Source organism: Acinonyx jubatus, chromosome C1 (assembly GCF_027475565.1).
Source record: "Acinonyx jubatus isolate Ajub_Pintada_27869175 chromosome C1, VMU_Ajub_asm_v1.0, whole genome shotgun sequence".
NCBI classification, from domain to species: domain Eukaryota; kingdom Metazoa; phylum Chordata; class Mammalia; order Carnivora; family Felidae; genus Acinonyx; species Acinonyx jubatus.
The window spans coordinates 48,286,529-48,308,500 of record NC_069381.1 but is presented as its reverse complement, the minus strand read 5'-3'; the positions used below and the strand labels follow the sequence as shown (position 1 = coordinate 48,308,500).

The window sequence follows — 21,972 nt, the reverse complement described above, 5'->3', positions numbered from 1 at the left end:
CAGTAGTAGCCATGCCAGACCCTGGCAGGCATCAGTTTTTCCAGCAGCCAAAATGGACCTTGTACTGCCTAGTCACCAACCTCACAGTCATGGGCAACTGAGACATCAGTCAGAATTTCCTCAGGACTACATCTGCTAAAGCCTGATCCTGAGCAGAACAGTAGATGCCAACCTCCACTCTACTGAGCCTGCGATAATTTTGTAAGCACCCCTTTTCCCATATGAAAGCCCTTTCTAGTAGAGACACCTGAAGTAGTTTCTGTGTCCTGAATTACACCATGAACGATACAGGTATCAAAAGGCTCCCTCAATATCACTATCAACATAAACTTTGACATTTATTGCACATTTCTTCCAGAGCTTCTGCATTGACCACCAATACTATGTGCTTTTTTTTTCCTGCACAGATGGCAGAATTTTGTTGAACTGTTGAGTAAAGCTTCCTCCAATTTGCCACATGATTTGCCTACAGGTGAGTTGGGTTACTTTGTTCCTTGAGAGACACCCGCCCCCCCCCTCATTTCCCAGAGCTACTCTTGACTCTCCAGCTTTGCTGCGGTGGTTTGCTTGTTGGCTTTCGTCTCACTGCTCCCAGGAAAGTAAATGGCTCACCAGTGAAGAAAAGGCAAGAGTCAGAATTGCCTCAGTGGCTATTCTTGTAGGCCAGTTGGGTCATAAAAGGCATAGTCCTTCAGGTTTTGTTATATCATGAAACATTCTCTAGTGATAGCCCTTTAAGATGGATAAGGCACACTTATACAAGTTGACATTATTTATTAGAATTCCTAAGGGCACAACCCCTTAGGTCTAGGAATCCTTCAGCTAGGTACTTATCCTACCTGCATCTCACAAAAAGATAAATAAAATAAAATAAAATAAAATAAAATAAAATAAAATAAAATAAAGCCTATTGCAATATTTTTTGGTAAATGCTTCTAAAAATGGAAACACAAAAAAACATTTTTTTAATAAAAAATAAGAATGGAAAACAATGAAAAATCCTTTCAGGGACAATTTAATTAGATTACAGTCGATGCAATTGATAAAACTACACAGCTGTAAAATAACATGGCTGGCCTAAATACAGGAAGATTTCCAAGACATATTATTAAGTGAAATTATAAAAATGAATTTGGGCAAAATATTTAGCAATTAGCGAGTTTTAAATATGACAGGTGAAAAAATATGCATTGATATTAATCTGCTGTTGCGATTTCTCTATTTACTACATCCATCACCATTTACTAATTACCTTTTGGATCAAAATACAAGGTACCAAAAGCTTCAAGGGATTGGGGGATTGGCTGCACAAGCATTAGGAGAGTCAAAGAGCAAAAAGAGAATGGTGTGTGTAGTTATTTCCGCAACACGGTGCTGTAAACTGGGTTGCTTACAATAACGGAAATCTATTCTCTCACAGTTCTGAAGACCAAAAGTCTGAAACCAAGTAGGGCCATGCTAAAAGCTCTAGAAAAGAGTCCTTCCTTACCTCTTCCTGCTTCTGGTAGCTCCAAGTATTCCTAGGTTTATGGTTGCTTAATTCCACTCTCTGCCTCTGTCTTCACCTGGCCTTCTTCCCTCTCCATCTCTTTCACGTCTCTGTATCTGTATCCCCCTCTCCTGTTTCATATAAAGACATCACTGTTAATTGGATTTAGGGCTCTCCCTAATCCAGAACATCATCTGAACTTGATTACATAAAAAAGACTTCGTTTCCAAATAAGACAACATTAATGGGCACCAGTGGTAGCTGTGTTAGGAGACACAATTCAAAATATGACAGTGGAAGTAACCCAGGTATTAGTAGCTGTAGGAAGCAGCTATCATCCTTAGGGCTAAAGGAACACAGACAAAGGGTACTAATAGCAGGATCTTGGCTAGTATTCCTACCTAGCTGATTCTAGGATCTCCGAGAATATGCCAAGCAGCTAGAGAAAGAACTCGGAAGGAGATGCCACACAGCTCGTTCTTGGAACGCCACATAGTTTGAATCTCAGTCCTTCACAAATGAGGCTGGTGCTTGGATTTCTGACAGAGCACCATGTGGTCAATACTGGGCCCACTGAATGGGATGTGCTGTAGCTGTTAATCTGAATTTTGAGTTTCCATAGATGATTAGTGCTGAGATTGGTGAAAAGCATGATAGCAATAGCTCTCCCCTGATGCCAGACAGATACTGACTCCAAAAACAGGAAGTTAGTACTTCTACTCCTCTCACATTCCAATCTCCCTCCAAACGTCTACCATTGCTGGAATTCAGCCTAAAGCCAGTGGGCCAGGGAATCTGGGAAATGTAGTTGTAGATCCCCAGCCCACCATTATAGAAAAGAGACAAAAGGAATATGCTAGAAGACAACAGAGTGATCTCAGGTCAGGGTTCATTTTTCATGGTGAAGTCTATAACCTCAGAGAATTCACTTTTGTTGAAAAGACAAAACAAGTACATCAAAAGATAACAAATATTGGGGCACCTGGGTGGCTCAGTCGGTTGAGTGGCCAACTTCGGCTCAGGTCATGATCTTGCGGTCTGTGAGTTCGAGCCTGCGTCGGGCTCTGTGCTGACAGCACAGAGCCTGGAGCCTGTTTCAGATTCTGTGTCTCCCTCTCTGATCCCCCACCCCCACCCCGTTTATGCTCTGTCTCTCTCTGTCTCAAAACTAAATAAACGTTAAAAAAATTTTTTTAAAAAGATAATATTTACATTTTTTAATGTTTGTTTATTTTTGACAGAGAGGCAGACAGAGTACGAGTAGGGAAGGACAGAGAGAGAGACACATAATCTGAAGCAGGCTCCAGACTCTGAGCTGTCAGCACAGAGCCCGATGTAGGGCTTGAACTCACAAACTGAACCGTGAGATCATGACCTGAGCCAAAGTAGGACACTTAACTGACTGAGCCACCTAGTCGCCCCTCAACAACAAATATTTACACCGAACACTCTCTCTTTCTCTAATATAAGCCAGGTCATTTGATGCATCAGTTTGCTACAGTAGCTTAAACAATAGACATTTATTTTCTCACAGTTCTGGAGACTAAAAGTTCAAAGTCAGTGTCAGCAAGCTTGGTTGCTTTGAGGTCTCTCTCTTTGGCTTGCAGATGGCCTCTTTCTCACTCTATCCTCACATGGTCTTTTCTCTGTGCGTGCACATCCCTGGTGTCTCTGTATGTGCCCAAATTTTTGTTCTTATAAGAACACCAGTTAGATTGGTATCCTCATTGTAATGGCCTGCAATTGAACTAAATCACCTCCTTAAATGGCCTGTCTCCAAATACAGTCACATTCTGAGGAACAAGGGTTTAGGACTTCAACATAAGAATTTGGGGGGACAGAATTTAACCCATAACATATGGCATAGAAAACCGTATAAAAATAAGGGTTGAAGTCACACTTTTACAACTAAATAACCACCTTATATTGGAACTTATTTTACGTATCTTGGACCCATTTTTCTCATCTGTAAAAAGAACAGAAAATGTGAAAGAAATAAAAACCTGCCCTACTGCTCTGACAGGGCTAAGTGTGAGTCTGACAAAAGTTTTTAGGCAATGTTGCATTCTGCAGAATGACAGGACTTTGGCAATGCTATTGTGGCATTGTTGTTGTGATGGCCTGTTGCTTACTGAGAAAGTTAATGCCTTGATCTCTTCCCATTCTGTATTGCTAGAGCTATGCTGATAAGTGCTCTTAGGCCCTCAGTGGGGGGAGGGGGGGTGCATTTTATCTCCCATTTTTCTAGTTCCACAGGTGAGTGTTATGAAAGGAAAGAAGGTACTTTTTAAGAAACTAAAGGCAGCTACTCATTTTGAGTGTGAAGAATTGTGAATTTTCTCATTCCTGGGGCCTGTTTTCATTCAAAGATTCTATAATAACCTATTAAAATGATCCATGTATATATATATACGCCTTATATCACAAACTTTATCTCATTTGGACCCACAAGAATCCTATGAACTTGTTTTTTAATGTACACATGATTATCACATAAATACTTAATATCTGTGACTTATGCTAAGATACAGAATGGACTAGTTTACAGCAGACCAAACCTGTTGGAAAGATCAACCCGAAGACTAGATAAAAGACAGAACGGTATTTCTCTGAAAGCTATTATTTGGAATTCAAATTGAATATCGTATAGAAAGGAGAAAAAAAACCTGGGAAGAAGTTAAAATCATATAAAATCTTTAGAATTATTCATACAAAATGTCCAGATTTAATTATAAATAATCAGGAATGATACAAAAGAGAAAATGGATTTTTTAAAAAACTGTAATTAATATATATAAAAAATGGATAAGATGGAGAATCTTATAAAAGGAATCTATAAAAGGAATCTATAAAAGGAATCTATAAAAGGAATCATATGGAATATCTAGAAGTAAAAAATATAAAAACTAAATTTTAAAAACTCAATAGATGTGTTGAACACAAGGTTGGGCATAGCTGAAGAAAGGAGTAGTGAACTGGAATATAGTTTGGTAGGAAATATCCATATTGAAGCATGAAGGAGAAATGAGGATAGAACATACAAAAAAGTATGTGAGACATACAGGAAGCAGCAAAAAATCCAGTATACATGTAATGAAGTCACAGAAAGATAGGAGGAAGAGAATAGAGCTGAAGCAATATTTGAAGCAATTATGACTTAGAAATTTCCAGACTTCAAGCCACAGATCCAAGAAATGCTATGAACTCCCATTAAGACAAATACAGAAGAGCTCAGACCCCTCCAGACATGCTACGGTATGAGGTCTAAAATAGTATTTCACAAAAATGAAGTATACCCAAACCGAATCTCTTCACTATGGAGCCTGTGAGTGAGGATGAGGAAGAAAAAGCAGGAAGCACAGAGCAGGGATATAGCAAAGCTGCTAATGGGGGGGAATTGGAGGGAATGGCTGTAGCCTCAGAGGTTCCTTGATACCCTCAAACGTCTCTTGAAGACCTATCACTCAAGATAACACAGAAAAATGACTAAGAGTTTAACCTCCCTTTTATTATGGAAAAAATAACCACAGTAATTCCTACTGAGAACTATTTATAGTTCTAAGAAAAGCCAACTCTGTTGAGACAGTAAAGAGGTTTGGTTTATCTAAATGAAAAGTCTGGCAGCAACAAGAACTATAAGCATGGTTGGATGTAGTCATTTAAACGTTAAAATCCAAGATTTGGTTTCTTTCTGGCTCTCTGCTCTGCTGTACATGGTGCTGGCATCATCTTTAGGCTCTACCTGGTGGTGCCCCAACTACTCCAGGCACTTCTTCTGCGGTAACAAAATAGCTATGACAGCTATGCTCATCGCATGTTCACAGCACTCTATTTTGGCCCATCCTTCCCAGAGGAATTTCGCTAGCTGAAAAACCGTAGTGGATGTCTCCACTAGCCTCAGACACTTAGGTTGGATTTTTATGTCCACCTTTGAATCAAGACTGTGATTAGGATAACCATGATAGTCTTCAACTAACCAGAGGCCAAGCTTGGAGTTGGAACTGGGGGTCATTCTTACCAAACCACAGCACCAGGATGGGGGAAGAGTGGTGCCCACCAACCAAAATATGGTTGCTATCACTAGAAGGGGATAATAAGAGAACAATCACCAGAGAAGAAATGAATGATGGAAGCCAAAATAATAATAGTAATAATAATAATAAATTCCAGTCACCTGCATGGCCCATGAGGCCCTTCAGTTCTGTTAATACTTAACCCACTTCTCTTCCCTTTCCATCCCACATCAACAAGACTCCCCTCTCAGCTATTGCCTGAATGCACCAAACATTCCTCCCTCCCTTGTGACCTTTTGTCTTTATGATAGCTTTCTCCTGAAATGCTCTTTCTGCAGACATTTGCATACCTTTGTCCCTTGTTTCTCAGGACTATTTGAATGTGCCTTCAAGAGGCTTTTGGTGAATTCCTCCCTAAAATAGAAACTGCCAAGACTTTCCAACCCCATAATTGGCTGCAGTTGTGTTTCTAGCACTTATCACTACTTGACATTATTTTACATATCTATCTGCGTGCCCTCACCGCTGGAATGCACACTCCATGAGAAGATTCTGTCCTGTTCATTGTTGTACCACAGTAAGCATTTAACAATGGCTGTTGAATGAGTGAATGCATTAGAATCCTAGACTTAACGCTACCTCTATGGTCTTAAGCAAGAAACTGAACCTCGTGTTGCCTCAGTCTCCTCCTTGGTAAGATGGAGACAATTTCTACCTTGCAGGGTTATTCTTGAGATTAAGAAAACACGTGAGAAATGTCTGGCATATATTGAGATATCTGACATATATTAGTTTCCTTCTCACAAAAGTTCATTCACTAGGTCCAATGAGGCCAGAAGTCTTTATTTACATCAGTTGTTTTCTCCTGTGGCTTCACTTTAGAATTACCTAGAGAATTCTTTAGAAGTTCTGAGCTGGGTTCTCACCCCTCGAGATTCTGATTTAATTGGTCTGGTGTGCCGTCCAGACACTGGTAATTTTTAAAGCTCCCCAGGTGGTAGCATATTAGCAGCCAACACTGAAGACCACGATTTCAAGTCATTAGTGGAGGAGGGTGGGGGCAGGGAGGGCTGGCTGTGTGACTATCAGAATCCACTGGAAGCCCTGTAAAACCTGGCCCTTCCAACACCTGGAAATCTCTAGAAGCCAGCTTGGCTTATTTCCTCCAGTACAAATCATCAACTGGCAGACTAGACAGATGGTTATTATTTATCCTTCCTGCTGTGTTAGAAAAAAAAAATTAGTTCTGCCTCGGGTTTCTCAAACCATTTTTACATGTGCAAACCATTACCTCTTTATAGGCTCATAGGTATTAGAAGGGAGAAAGGGAAACTTGAGAGAGACCAGGGAGACTAGCCTGTATTTTCTTCTAATGTAACTTAGAGAAGTGCAGACACCAAAGAGAAACTGGCCTGGAACAAAGACTAGGTTCTAGCTCTTATACTAAAGGGGATAATGTACATGAACAGTGCCCAGAAAATAAACAGTGCCCACATCCTAATTAATGCTAAGTCTCATTTTCTGGGGAAATGAGATTTAAGATCATATAATAATGATAACACAATAACAAATAATAATACCTTGCATGGAGCATCTTTCCCGTGTTAAGTATTTTCTCTAACTTTTTTCTTTTGAATCGCCACAATATTATTGCAGACCACTGGTGTCATGTCCTTTCCACAACTGACAACGTCAGGATCTGAAAGCTTGCGGTTGGTTAAGAGAAGGACCAGGTTTAGCACTCAGGTCTGACACCAAAGTTTATCTTGCCGCCCTGATGCTACGCACTACTTCCAGAATCCTTTTAACTCTCAAACTTGATCATTCAGAGTAATTGGAACCTTTTCTCACCGGCAGAAAGCTTTTCTTCCACATACTGGGTGAAATAAGCAGGGGCCAGAGCTAGTAGGTGATGATGGGTTCCCATGGCAAATTTTCAGCTGATTAAATCGGATCTGCCTCAAAGGGGCTGCCTAAACTGGCTATCATGATTCTCATTAAGCATCTATTAAGTCTTACTCTAGCATCTGGGTTAGGTACAGGGGAATAAAGAAATGAAGAGAAGAAATTCCTCCTCCCGTAGGACCTGAAAAGGAATTAGAGGAATAGAACTATATATTCAGTGGCTTTATTTCCTAGGCTCCAAATCAGGGCACCTGGTCCTTCATTTAATCTAACTGAGTACTTATTCTAATGCTGGGTAATGAAGCTTCAGATATCATGAAGTCACCTTACCTTCATCAAGAGACTGAGGGAGAAGATGCGTCATGGCTCACAGGTACAATATTAAAGGCGTAACAAAAGGCTTTTTCATCTGAAATGTAAGTTAATTTACATGAGGATCCCTACGTAGGTGCCGCTATTAGTTAACATTTATTGAGCACTTGCTGTGTGCCAGGAGTTTGCTTTACAGTTTCTTTTCTTTTCTTTTCTTTTTATTTTTAAATATGAAACTTATTGTCAAATTGGTTTCCATACTACAGCCAGTGCTCATCCCAACAGGTGCCCTCCTCGATGCCCATCGCCCACCCTCCCCTCCCTCCCACCCCCCATCAACCCTCAGTTTGTTCTCAGTTTTTAAGAGACTTTACAGTTTCTAGTCCGTTTAATCTTCACACTAAACTCTGGGCAGCACTATCCAGCTTTTACAGAAGTGGGGACTGAGACACAGTGGGGACAAGGAACCTGCCCAGGGCCATGCAGCTGATAGAGACAGGAGCCGGGACTCCAACCCAAGGCCAGAGCCTCCACTCTCCACCTTTCTGCGCAATGTATTGATTGAACCATTTTTGTTGAAAGTAGTGAGACCCCACTCAGGAACAACAGGTATTTGTTAATGGCATATTTGAACAACGCACTAAACATCGAAGCTGAAGTCCCCAGAAATCTGTACTGTGTGGTCATCGCATGGATTTGTGAAACAAATGAGTGAGTCACCCAGTGTGATGGAAGCGGCTAGTGATGAATGGATGATACACACAATAAGCCTAAGAGGATTTCAGCAGAAGAGCCCCATGTCTTTTTCCTGCATCCTAAGGAAATTTCTTCTATTCGTGAAGGCAGCAGCCTGAGCAAGTAGTATCTGGGCAGTGGAACCCCCTGGGTTAGGAATGATGTCCAAACCTCTTCCTGTACAGCACTTCTGAACACTGAAAGGAGCAAGGAAGGCAAAGCTTTTACCAGAGCCTTGAGGCACACACCTGCGTGGAGAGAGGGGCAGAAGTTCCTGCTTCTCTGTAAAGAGGCAGAACCATGGAAGGAGGGGCCTTGCCACTCTCCAAGCTGCAAAAGCCCTCCTGATTCAAGGCGGCGCTATGGGCTGTTGTCTCTGCTTATCTGAAGGAATCTGCCCAGCATCACCACCAGCATCACTTTTACCTGGAAACTCCTATTCACCCCTCAGGTCCCCAGTTTACGTGTACCTTCCTCCAAGGAGCCTTCTCATATCCTCCACCGCTCTCACCACTACCTCAATATATGTTCAAATATTTTCACATTTTCCTTTGTTGTGTTTCTGGTAGTTTGTAACCGAATAATAACTTGGAGCGTCTGCTTCCCTTTCGTGAGCTCCATCAAGGCAGCTACCGGATCTCTTTTTTTTTTTTTAACGTTTATTTATTTTTGAGACAGAGAGAGAGACAGAGCATGAACGGGGGAGGGTCAGAGAGAGGGAGACACAGAATCTGAAACAGGCTCCAGGCTCTGAGCTGTCAGCACAGAGCCCGACGCGGGGCTTGAACTCACGGACCGCGAGATCATGACCTGAGCCGAAGTCGGTGGCTTAACCGACTGAGCCACCCAGGAGCCCCTGGATCTCTTTTATCTACCAGTAGATCCCTAGCACCCAACACAGTGCCAACCCCATAACAGCTTCAACATTCTCTTTGCCTCTGTAGGAATGTGTATGTACTAAAATGAAGAGGCCAAACTAAACCCTTCGGTTTTTTTCTTTCTTGTCCAGGAAAGAAAGCAAAAGAAACCTCTGCCACCACCATGCAGGCTGAAGCTGCAAAGATATCTCAAGGCAGAACAGAACATATGGTATGCACCTGGCTACCCAGAGCTTGGGGAAGGGCTTCAACGATCCTTGGCCCTCTATTCTCTGATGCTGGGTGGGGCCCTCCCTTCTGGGTTTTTGATTTCCACCCAACACATTGATGTCAGGCTATCTTTGACTTTGAGACTCTCTTCCAACAGAGGAGGGAGGAAGACCTCTGAGAGCGTGGGTTGGTTCCTGTCCCAGCTGGTACGCACACAGATCTCTCTCAACACGAGGTGAAGGGCCTGCCATCTGCCCCCAAGAAACTGGACTTGTAGCATGGATACAGGTGTCCTTCCAAAGCCTGTGACCAATCCACCAACTGCCATCAAAATAAAAGATGGTTATGAGACCTATTTTAACATCTTAAGTCCAGCTTCCAGAAACTAAGGGTGACCTTTTCCCCAGACATCACATTTTAAAATGTAATGGGCTCTTTGATTTAAAAAAAAAAAAAATCTGGCAAGCAGTTAAAATCCGCTTTAATATTCCCAGCACTTAGCCAAAAGAAGATGCAGACAGAATTGAAAAGCAGCCTGAGTTTTTCTGTTGTTGTTGTTTTTTAAATGCCCGGATTAGAACATAATTCATCTTAAAATGACGGGAGGCCTCTTCATGCACTTCACACTTTGAAATATTTTAGAAAATAGTATCCATTTTGGCAAGCCTCTTGCCACGCAAGAAACAACAGCAAATGCTTTTCTCCTTGAGTGTTAAGTCTGTTGTGAATAAGATTATAAAAAATATACTTTGCTCTTTTATTTTGCCTCTTGTTTGAGGATTTTGCTGCATTTCTGCAATAACTGATTCTTCTCACATTCCTGTATAAGCAGCATTCACTGCCCCCATTTTTAGGGAGTGAAATTGAAGCAGAAGTTTGGTAAAGCAAATTTCCTATTTTCCCAGAGAAAATCGTTTCTTCATCCCCTTACTCATTCAGTAAACATGTCTTTAGAACCAAGTATGTGCCAAGCCACTAACAAGACCTTGACGATCCACAAATGACTACCTCACAGACCCGGTCTCTAGAACTCTGGTAGAAGAGAGAGACACTGTAACAACCACAATATCCTGGAATAAGTGCTGGGATGGATAAAGGGGCTGCAAAGAATCACCCCTCAGTCCACCTGGAGCTTTGGGGAAGGCTTCCCACAAGAAGTGAAATATGTGTTGGGTCTTGAAGGATGTGTAGAAGTCCAACCAATCAAGGCATGAGTGGTAAGAAGGGCTTTTACAACAGAGAGAATAGTATGTATAAAACATAAAGGCATTATTTTTTTTCTGGATTTATGTGGCTGGAAAAAGATGAGAGAAAAAGATGCATACATAGGGCCGAAAGAAAATAAACAAGGACAAGAACTTGGATGGCCTTATGTGCCAAGTAAGGAATTTGGAATTGATCCTGATAACGTGGGACTAAAACAGTATAGGATGTGTTACTTACTTGTTGGGTTGAGCCTAATTTGGGTTCATACAAATCCCCCCTTTCCCTGCCTTTAGTGGTCAAAGAGACGGTTGAACTATCTGAAGAAATACAAAGTTATTTTAAATCAGTTTCTCAGATCCAATGACCTCTTTGAATTCTCTACAATCATCCACCAAACTCTATGCATGTGTGCCTTTAGCTGGGTAGATTATCTAAAGTGTTCATCAGATTTCTAAAGTGGTCCAAGGCTCTAAAAAGTAGAGTCCTATTTACTTCATGAAAACTTTCAGCTGTTTCTTAACACTGATTTTATCGGGCAGTGGCTACCGCTTAGCCCTCTGCCATCTTCCTCCTGCGAGGCGCCAGCCTGGATTCCTGCGGTCCCCTCTCCCCTTTCCTCCCTCACCCCCTTCCTCTCCCTGGCTCCACCAGGCACTCAGAGCTTTCTGAAGAGAAATGAGCACCGGTCAGAAAAAAAAAAATATATATATATATATATCAAAGAGGAATTCTTTTATATTAATCTCTTGGGGCGCCTGGGTGGCGCAGTCGGTTAAGCATCCGACTTCAGCCAGGTCACGATCTTGCGGTCCGGGAGTTTGAGCCCCGCGTCGGGCTCTGGGCTGATGGCTCAGAGCCTGGACCCTGTTTCCGATTCTGTGTCTCCCTCTCTCTCTGCCCCTCCCCCGTTCATGCTCTGTCTCTCTCTGTCCCAAAAATAAATAAACATTGAAAAAAAAATTTATATTAATCTCTTAAAATTTGCTGGTTGCTGGTCATCCATATGGGTTCAATTTCATATAGCATTCTATTATTGCAAACAAACCAATTCTTCATATTCCCCAGCAGCAGCTTAATCCGTGTTTGTTAACAAACTCAAAACTTGGTTCCTTACTGCAATTTTTATTTTTTAGAGCTTTGGGATTTTCACAACTTGTATATGAGAAGTTTGAGACAAAGGTACAAAACTGGAGAAATTCAGATACTTGAAAATTGGGGGAAGCACAGATATTATACCAAAGGTAGAGGAATGATTCTATGGCAAATTAGTTAAGATTATTTGGATTGCAATTAATAGAACCAACTCTAACAACGAAATATACTGGAAGGGTAAACAAGCATATTATGCTGCCTAAGGATAGAACTGTAACAGTGTGCCCAATTCAGGGACTTAGACATCATGTCTTCCTATATTTTTTTCTCTTCTCTCTGCCATCAACTTCCTACCCTCTGTCTACCTATCCTTCTGTCTAACTATCCATTTATCTGTCTTTCTCAACAGACCATCTTTTTCGCATTTCCAATACACTGAGTGGAAAATCTGCTGCAGTTCCTACCTCCCACACAGAATGACTCTGTTTTTCTATCTCTCTGTCTTTAGCTCTCACAAATAGTTCCCCAGTCACTGGAAAGTGTGTTTATTGGCCCATTTTGCATTATTAGATGCCTCGTCCTGCACCATGCATGTAGATACATGGTAATTCTCTCCACAACCATGTAGATAGACAAGATGGGCAATTCCTGGAAAAGTGGGGTTGATCAGATGAAACAATAGATGCCCACTCTCTGTCTTCACGATAAGTGACAGAATGTCTTACATGGCATGGCGGGGACTCATTTGTCTACCTGTTCTAAAGGCATCTCTATTTTGTGCAGGGCGCGGGGTTAGAACACCACAATGAGCTGGACATGACCTCTGCACCCTCCTCCTAGTTTTGGGTCTACCATTGACTGTCTGATCTTAGTAAGTCACTTCTATTCCCTGGGCTGCTGCCTCCTTTCTTAAATGAATAGGACAGACAGATCGCAGAGGTGATTTATGCTTTGTTAAAATGAGCCCAGGAGCCTAAGATCATATCAGTGTGGTTTCAATCACTTTTCATCAAGAATCTCACACTCATGATGCAGAAGTTTTCCCACCAAGAAATTATAAGCATTGCCTGAAGCCTATCCCCTCGTGTAACCCCACTAGTATAAAATAGAGTAGGATGTCATGAAATGTCTCAGTTACAAAAACCTTTGTTTTGTGTAAATCAGAAATGTAAACTGAATGGAAGTCATGATTTCACTCTTCTCTTAAAACATACACACACACACGCACTCAACATAGTAGTTTATATCCAGCAAGAATTGGCAGATATGGCCCTATGGCACTGAGGATTTGAAACACATCCTCTAGCTTTACAAAGCCAGACCTTGCAATAAATCTTGCTAGCTGTGTGGCCTCATCTTTGGCCAAGAGACTGGAGGAGCTCTTTGTGGTGAATGTATTGCCAGTGAGATGCCTGTGTTGTTTTGGTAGAAAATTCCAGAAGAGGAGCTGCAACCAGAAAACCCTCCTGCTGAGATTTCAGCCCCCAAAGATCCCCTGAAAGCTTTGAAGGTCAGGCCAATCTCACAGCCTTTCGTGACTCCAATGATGAAGAACGAGCCTGAAGAATATGAGACATGGATTGACAGGTTCAGGAAGCTGGAAAATGCCCTCTACCTGTGTGACCTGACTAATACAGGTGAAGTGGGACGCTTACAGTGGATACACCTTTCTATTTGTGTTCTAGTCTGGAAGTGGACACCTCCTTCTGTCTCACTTCTTACCAAGTACAGTTTGTATAGAAACCACGTGCACTGGCACTGGGGTCACAAGCAGGAAATACAAAGATGAATCAGAATCAGACGTGAATCACCCACCAGTTTGCTTACAGTTTCTTCTGTCTTTGATCCTCCTCCATCAACCCCTGGAGTCCAACCCATAATCCAATCTTGTAAACTCCTGACTGAAACCTTCAGCGTGCCCACTGGCAGGCTGAACTCCAAACTCCTTAGCAAGGCAAAAGCTGGTTCTGTCCACCTGACCAGTCTCTTCTCCTTCAACTCATTATTCTCTCAGCATATCCTACCCTGTCATAATGAAGAACTTGTCTTCCTCAAACACACTATGCTTTCCCCTGTGGCTGCTCTTTTTCTAACCCTATGCCCAGTCTGAGCTGTCCACCTCTCTTCTTCCTACCTTACCCACTGCCAACTCCTCATCTTGTCCGCCTGGCTAGCTCATGCCTAACCTAAACATATTTTATGTTAGAACTCAGGCTTTACTCCTCTGAGACTCCCGGGATTTCCCCAAGAAAGATCTAGGCCAACCTTTATCTGGCCTCCTAGACTTCTTTAACAACCATTATCCTGTTTGATATATTGTATTTTTTTTATCTGGGGACTTACTACAATATCACCAGTAGACTATATTCCTTTTTTAGCTCTAGTACCTTGCATAATTCTATTCAACTTTTTAATTTTTTTTAATGTTTATTTATTTTTGAGAGACAGAGCACAAGTGGGGGAGGGGCAGAGAGAGGGAGACACAGAATCTGAAGCAGGGTCCAGGTTTTGAGCTGTCAGCACAGAGCCCGACGAAGGGCTCAAACCCCGCAAAATGCAAGATCATGACATGAGCTGAAGCCAGACACTGAACCAACTGAGCCACCCAGGCACCCTTATTCAACTTTTTTTTTTTTTGAGGGAACAAATAAATGAATATAAATACATAAATAAATCCAAGAAGGAAGGTGATAAATACCATTACAGTGTGCTATGTCAGCATTCAGAGAAAGGCAAATTCCTTCCTAGTGAGGTGATCCAGGAAGGTTATGCTATTGTGAAATTAACCGTTAAGGATAAAGCACAGTTTACGTACAAAGGAATGAAATAGACTTTTCTGGCAAAAGTGCGAGTTACCCAAGCAAAGCGTTATGTGTGAAGCTCAGTGTCAGAAGTTTGGTTTGGAAAAAAGACAAGGGCTATTAAGAAGAATGTTACATGATAAAGGTAGAAAATATAAGATTCTAGCTCCAAGAAGATCTTAGACGCCAGACCAAGGAATTTGGATTTAGATCAAAGGGAATGAATAGCACTGAGAGTTTCTAAGCAGAGAACTGGTATGATGAAGTCGTATCTCAGAAAGACCCTCAATGGCTACGTGCAGATTTGAGGAGAAACTGAAAGCAGGGAAAGGAGAAAGGAGGCTATTGCAATGTCCTAGTGAAAATGAAGGCCAGGTCAAGGTCAGAAGCCTGGAGAATGGAAAAGAGGGAGCAGATAGAAAAGCACCTGGACTGAAATCATTGTACTTAATTACATTCTGTGTTCATGATGAGTTAGCATATTATATGTGCAGCCTAAAGATATGGAGCTCAGGGGCGCCTGGGTGGCTCAGTCGGTTGAGCGTCCGACATCAGCTCAGGTCATGATCTCACAGTTTGTGAGTTTGAGCCCTGCATCGGGCTCTGTGCTGACACCTCGGAGCCTGGAGCCTGCTTCAGATCCTGTGTCTCCCTCTCTCTCTGCCCCTTCCCTGCTCATACTCTGTCTCTCTCTGTCTCTCAAAAATGAACAAACGTTAAAAAAATTAAAAAAAAAAAAAGATATGGAGCTCAGAGAAGTAGAGAGCAGAACGGCAGTTGCCAGGCAAAATGGGAGATGTTGATCCAAGGGTACACACTTTGAGTTATAAGATGAATGAGTTCCAAGGATTTGATGTTCTGCATGAGGACTCTAGCTAACAATGCTGTATTGTATACTTGAGAGTTGCTGTGAGAGTAGAGCTTTAATATGCTCACCACCACAGTAACAACCACAATAAAATGGTAATTGGGTGTGATAAAGGATACGTTAACTGACCTTAAGGTGGTAAATATTTCCCAATAGATACATGTATCATCATATTGTACACTTTAAACTTATACAATGGTAGGGGTGCTTGGGTGGCTCAGTCAGTTAAACGTCCGACTTCAGCTCAGGTCATGATCTCGCAGTCCGTGAGTTCGAGCCCCATGTCAGGCTCTGTGCTAACACCTCAGAGCCTGGAGCTCAGATTCTGTGCCTCCCTCTCTCTCTGCTCCTCCCCCGTTCATGCTCTGTCTCTCTCTGTCTCAAAAATAAACAAACGTTAAAAAAATTAAACTTATACAATGGTATATGTCAATTATATCTCAACAAAAGAAATAGCAGATGCATTAGTACTCTCTAGAAGTAATCGTGTAACAGTAGCAATGCGTGTATTTTCATTCACTGTGTGTTCTTGTTTCATTTTGTTTTGAATTTCCAAATCACTTAACTCTAGACCACATAAAGTGTAATTACCATATAATACCCAAGGACTTCAAAGAATTCTACCAAAGAGAGGGGGAGAAAAAAAAATTAATGAAAAACTAATCTAGCTGAATTAGAAAATCATTTATTAAACATGTGTTATCAGCCCAGCACTTTGTTAGAGGCTGGACCAGAAGGAAAACCAGAAAGGATAAGACATGGTATCTGGGGGCACCTCAGTGGCTCAGTAGGTTAAGTGGCCAACTTCAGTTTAGGTTACGATCTCACAGTTTTTGAGTTCTAGCCCTGCATCAGGCTCTGTGCTGACAGCTCAGAACCTGGAGCCTGCTTCTGATTCTGTGTCTCTGTCTTTCTCTGCTCTTCCTCCAGCCTGTCTCTCTCTCTCTCTCTCTCTCTCTCTCTCTCAAAAATAAATAAACATTAAAAAAAAAAAAAAGACATGGTCTCTGGCCTCAAGGAGCTTTTAGGTCTGACACCAAGACTAAGAGTAGTTAAATGCTGAAAAACAAACATCTTCAAGGATAACATATAGTAAAGCATCATAATTGAAGACACAAGAGTTAGAGTCCAAGGAAAAGAGAGAAGAGATGAAAAGAAGCTCATCATCTAATGTGAGCTGAGTATTCAGAGAGGGTTCTATGGAAGAGAGAGCTTGAGTGAGCCTCCCAGAGAGAGAAGCTTTAGATAACTGGAGAGGATGCTCTGAGTTGAAACCATCTTCCACAAAGCTTAGAAGATTTCTATTGGATTGGATAGTGAAGTTGAAACCCTACTGTGAATCCCAAGTCCTAGGATAATCCTCTACCCAGTGTCCACCAAATGTTCAACCAGAGCAGAGCACAAGAAAAGCTAAGATGGTTAATTTACAGATGATACTGGAGAAAAGGAGATTAAAAGGCTACTGAAAGGGTGCCTGGGTGGCTCAGCTAGTTAAGCTCTTGACTTCAGCTCAGGTCATGATCTCATGGTCGGTGAGTTCAAGTCCCGCATTGGGCTCTGTGCTGACAGTGTGGAGCCTGCTTGGGATTCTGTCTCCCTCTCTCTCTGTCCCTCCCCTGCTTGCTCTCTATCTCTCTCTCAAAATAAATAAAAATACATTTTTAAAAAAAAGCCATTACTGAAATAATCATGAGCCTAGGTATTCATAACTAGAGTGGTGATGGGGTTACAAACAAAAATAAACAAACAAAAAACATCAGGTGGAGAGAGAAGACGTTTCTAAAGAAACAAATGCTAAGTTGCAGTGATGGATGATGGATCATAAACTTGGTTGCTAAAAGACTCCCCAATGGCTGGGACCTTTCTCATACTTCTGAACTCTTCTGAGGAAAAACAGAGTTTTGTTGACTTTGGAGGCAGACTCCAGCAGATTTGAAATGCCTCTCTCATGGCCTCTTCACTATTTATGCCTGTTTTCTCTGTTTCTATGAAATTCATTAGATCCTTGTCAGCCAGGGAATGTGTCAGCCTGATCTGGGAACATCTAAAACTATCTTTAATGAGGAAAGAGGATTAACTGAGGTCATTTCATTGGTTTATTAACCACAGTATTTAGCTGACCACCACAGCCTCAATCTAGACACTGAGCAGATGATACCTACTTTGCCTATTGATGAATCAGTGTTCTTTATTATGTGCAAGGAAATATGTAGGCCAGGGTGTTCTTCATTCAGGGTGAAGACAGACCATCCATCATCAAATTAGTGTTTCTGGAAACCTACTTTGTGCTTATTTTCTAACAGGGGTTGTCAAGAAAATATCCTTGAAGAGGAAGAATAAGAAATGACTGTGAATAACTGGTCGTGTTTTCTAAAGAAAAAAGGGTGGTTGGGATAAATGTTTGAGTGAATGGTAGATTTGGAATTTTCCCAATGAACTGAAGGCTAGATAGAAAACGTTTTCACGTTCAAGGAGGCAGAATGCAATGAGAGACCTCAAGGACATTCTTTGCATGAGTCTGGACTTTGCATGCACTGAATCACTAACTCCTCACATCAACCACATGCTGAAGGCATTAATGTCCTTATTTGCGGAGGAAAAAGCCAACCTCAAAGTGGTAAAAGAATAGCCACCAGAAAGAACATGAGGTTTTGCTTGTTGCTTTGTTGGTTGTTTCTTTGTTTGTTTTTACCAGAAGACTTAGATTCAACTCCAGATTTTACTAATTGCTGCGCCCTGAAAGCCAGGATGTATATATATATCCTCTGAGCCTGTTTCTTTATCTATAAACTAAGACTGTTAATAATAAAACATACCTCGGGGCACCTGGGTGGCTCAGTCGGTTGACCGTCCGACTTCACCTCAGGTCATGATCTCACAGTTCGTGAGTTCAAGCCCTGCGTCGGGCTCTGTGCTGACAGCTCGGGACCTGGAGCCTGCTTCGGATTCTGTGTCTCCCTCTCTCTCTGCTCCTCCCCTGCTCACACTCTATTTCTCTCTCAGAAATAAATAATGATTTTTAAAAATTTAAAAAAATAGAATAAAATAATAAAACATACCTCCCCAGATTTGAGAAAGGATCAAATTACATTTGAGAGTTCTTTGTAAACTGTAGAATAAAGTAGATGTTAAAGGAAGTCTTATTATTTCTTTTATTTTGGTTCTGGTGGGACAAGAACAGGTTTTCAACCCTAAGATAGATTGTAAGGGTTATTTTATGCAGCTGTCCTAGGCATCCCCTAATGACAGTAAATTAGACAGATACAAATTTCAGTCAATGGACTCTTGTTTGACACTAGGAATCTTCTACCAATGATAAAGCTCAGAAGATAGCAGAAAATGTCCCCATGCACACCAGTGGTGATTTCTAGATGTATTTTTTAACATTACTTAAAAAAAAAAATTTTTTTAACATTTACTCATTTTTGAGAGTGAGAGAGACAGAGCATGAACAGGGGAGGGGCAGAGAGAGAGGGAGACTCAGAATCCGAAGCAGGCTCCAGGCTCCGAGCTGTCAGCACAGGGCCCAACACAGGGCTTGAACTCATGAACTGTGAGATCATGACCTGAGCTGAAGTCAGACGCTTAACCGACTGAGCCCCCCAGGCACCCCTTAACATTACTGTTAATTTGTGATTAAAATATAAACTAAATTGTGTATTTTTAAAAATTTTTTATTAAGATACATTCTTATATATTTTAAATAATGTTGACGATATAACTATTATAATCATCTTATAATTCTTGCATTAATGAGTGATTAATATTTCTGGGCACCGTTCTAAGCTTTCATTATTTTACTGGTTTTTATACAATTTAATTATCCCTATTTTAAAGTTAAGGAAACTGAGGCTCAAAAAGTTAAAATACCTTCCCCAGCCAGACACTTATTCCAAAGTCCATGACTAATAATTCCAGAGGCAGAATATGAGGAAATGTCTTGAGGGATCCAACCTAGACCAGACCAAGAACAGCCGCCCAATCCTGAGAACGGCAAAGATGCAATTGGCCAACTCAAAGAAAATTATTTCTGCCAAGATCAACATTCTAATAGAAGAGATAGACAATAAACAAACGGAGAGAGGATGGGACAGGACAGGACAGAACCAAACAGAACGAATAGAATAAATCACATTAGGACCTGTCTATAGTCCACTGCTAAGAAGAGCCATCAGGGAGCAGTTCAGAGGAAAGCATCATGCTCAGTGGTCTTTGCTCATTTAAATATAAATAATACTTGGGGCGCCTGGGTGGCTCAGTGGGTTGAGAGTCAGACTTCGGCTCAGGTCATCATCTCGCGGTCCATGAGTTCGAGCCCCATGTCGGGCTCTGTGCTGACAGCTCAGAGCCTGAAGCCTGCTTTGGATTTTGTGTCCCCCCCACCCATCTCTGTCCCTCCCCTGCTCATGCTCTCTTTCTCTCTTAAAAATAATAAACATTAAAAAAATATATATGAATACTACTTGGCAGCTTCAACAGAGATAACAGGTATCCAGCAGACACAAACTCTAATGGGCTGGTAGTGATGTTTACAACATGACCCGGGGACCATCTCTGGCCTCTTTGAGAAAGAATCCACAATCGCTACCACAGCCCACACCAGTAGAGAAGAGTAGAAGGACAACATGCATGAGATGCACCTTTAATCCCTATAAAAGATATTTAAAAGCTTTTCTTGACACCAGTGGTGTAGATCCCCCAAATTCAAGGAACATATTTAGGAAACAATCTGAGCCTCACTTAAAATAATCTCTTCTTCCTTACTCTATAATGTAGTGTAGTGGTTAAATGCATGGTTTCAAGCAACCCTGGGCAAGTGACTTACCATCTCTATGCCTCAGTTTCTTCTTCTGTAAAATGGGCTGTTGTGAGCATTAAATGAATTGCTACTGGCAAAATGTTTGGAGGCGTGCCTGAAACATGATAAATGATATGTGTGTGTGTGTGTGTGTGTGTGTGTGCGCGCGCGCGCGCGCGCGCATGCACGCATGCGTGTGTGTGATTATTGTTATTGTTGCATTCTAGTTAATTTTTTGCATATCTGACTGTCTCAACTGGATCTCCCTGAGGTTAAAAGGTCACTTCTCTAAATCTTCTATATTCCCAAGCGCATATCTGTATCTGACATATATGAGCTCACAATTAGGAGCTCATAAGTGAGTTCTTGCTCTTTGCTGATGCTCTGTTCTACCTTTAAAACTCCTCTCTGCAACCACCAACGTCCACCTGCCCTTAACATGGAAAGCACCTTGGCGTTGATACATATAACACATAAGTACCAGAGCACATCCTGTGATGATAAGCACTACCATCTCAACTATACAGATTTAGACTCTGAGCCTTGAGAAACGTGATGCTTTACCTGTAATCACACAGCAAGCTGGAGGGAGTCACAGCAAATACATTTCCAGAAAAGCATCAAAATGGGCTGTTTGAAACCTGCCTGTTTAGGAACGTGTTTGGCTACTTCCATAAGATAAAAATAAACCAGAAAAATTAGAAATTGATTTTCGCAGGCACTCCACCTGTTTTAAAAATTGGCTTTTAAAGTGTTATGGCCCCAAAGAACAAGCTTAAATTGCTTTAGGAAGCCTAAAGTGTCAAAATATTAGCATTTTGTTTTTACACGGAAGTCATTTGAGCTAATAGATTTGTTTTCTCTTTTTTGTTTTTTCTTTCTTCTTTTCAAAACCTACCACGCACCCAACCCAATCGCAGGAGTCCTGGAAAAGGAACGGGCCAGACGCCTCATTCACAACTACAATCTCATTTACAAACTGTCCCTGAGCCCTCGGAAAATTGACCAAGCCTTGAGGAGATTCCGTGCGGGAAAAAATATGCCCTTGGAGCCAGCACTCCAGTACTTAAAGGAGCTATGATAACAAACCCATATTGTGAGAACAGATGTTTCCTTTTTCTTCCTTTCTACCCAGACACGTGTTTCTCCCCAGCCCATGCATAGTGGTGGAGACACTGTCACAGAGTCAAGGCCGATGCAGCAACTGAAGATGCTTTGGACTTGGGCTTCATTTCTAGCTATGATACTCCCTGATAGGCAGCTCAGAGTGACCCGAGAAAACCAGGTTTCCTCTCCTGAGGTGGCAAGAACCCAATTTCTTAAAACCCCCTTTTATTCCAGTAAAGCTCCTTATGAACATTACACGATTATTTTTTCTACCTTGCTGAGGAAACTTTGCTTTTGCAAACCCTGCAATTCCATAGAGTAAAAAATATGCTAGATATTGTTGTCAACTCCCTCAAATGCCTGTCACATAAGAGACCTAACTATATCATTTTTGGATGTGTGATCCGCCTCTAGTCACTGTTCTAGGAAGGATTTCCACATTATAAGAAAAATAAAATTATTAACAATATGTTAATACTAAGGGTAGGAGCAGAATTCCAAGCAAGGTTTTCTGAACAAGTGAGATATTTTCTCTAGTACAAAAGTAAATGCTGTTAC

At 41.5% G+C, this 21,972-nt stretch overlaps 1 protein-coding gene across 1 annotated transcript in view; it reads left to right on the top strand.

The window, feature by feature from the left end:
• Positions 1-21,666, top strand: part of CC1H1orf87 (chromosome C1 C1orf87 homolog) — a 79,657-nt gene extending 57,991 nt beyond the window's left edge. The window contains 4 exon segments of the mRNA XM_015072289.3: positions 408-472; positions 9,464-9,543; positions 13,270-13,477; positions 21,228-21,666. Coding sequence (XP_014927775.1) covers positions 408-472; positions 9,464-9,543; positions 13,270-13,477; positions 21,228-21,388 — 514 coding nt within the window. The 3' untranslated portion in view covers positions 21,389-21,666.
• Positions 21,667-21,972: the final 306 nt, after the last annotated feature.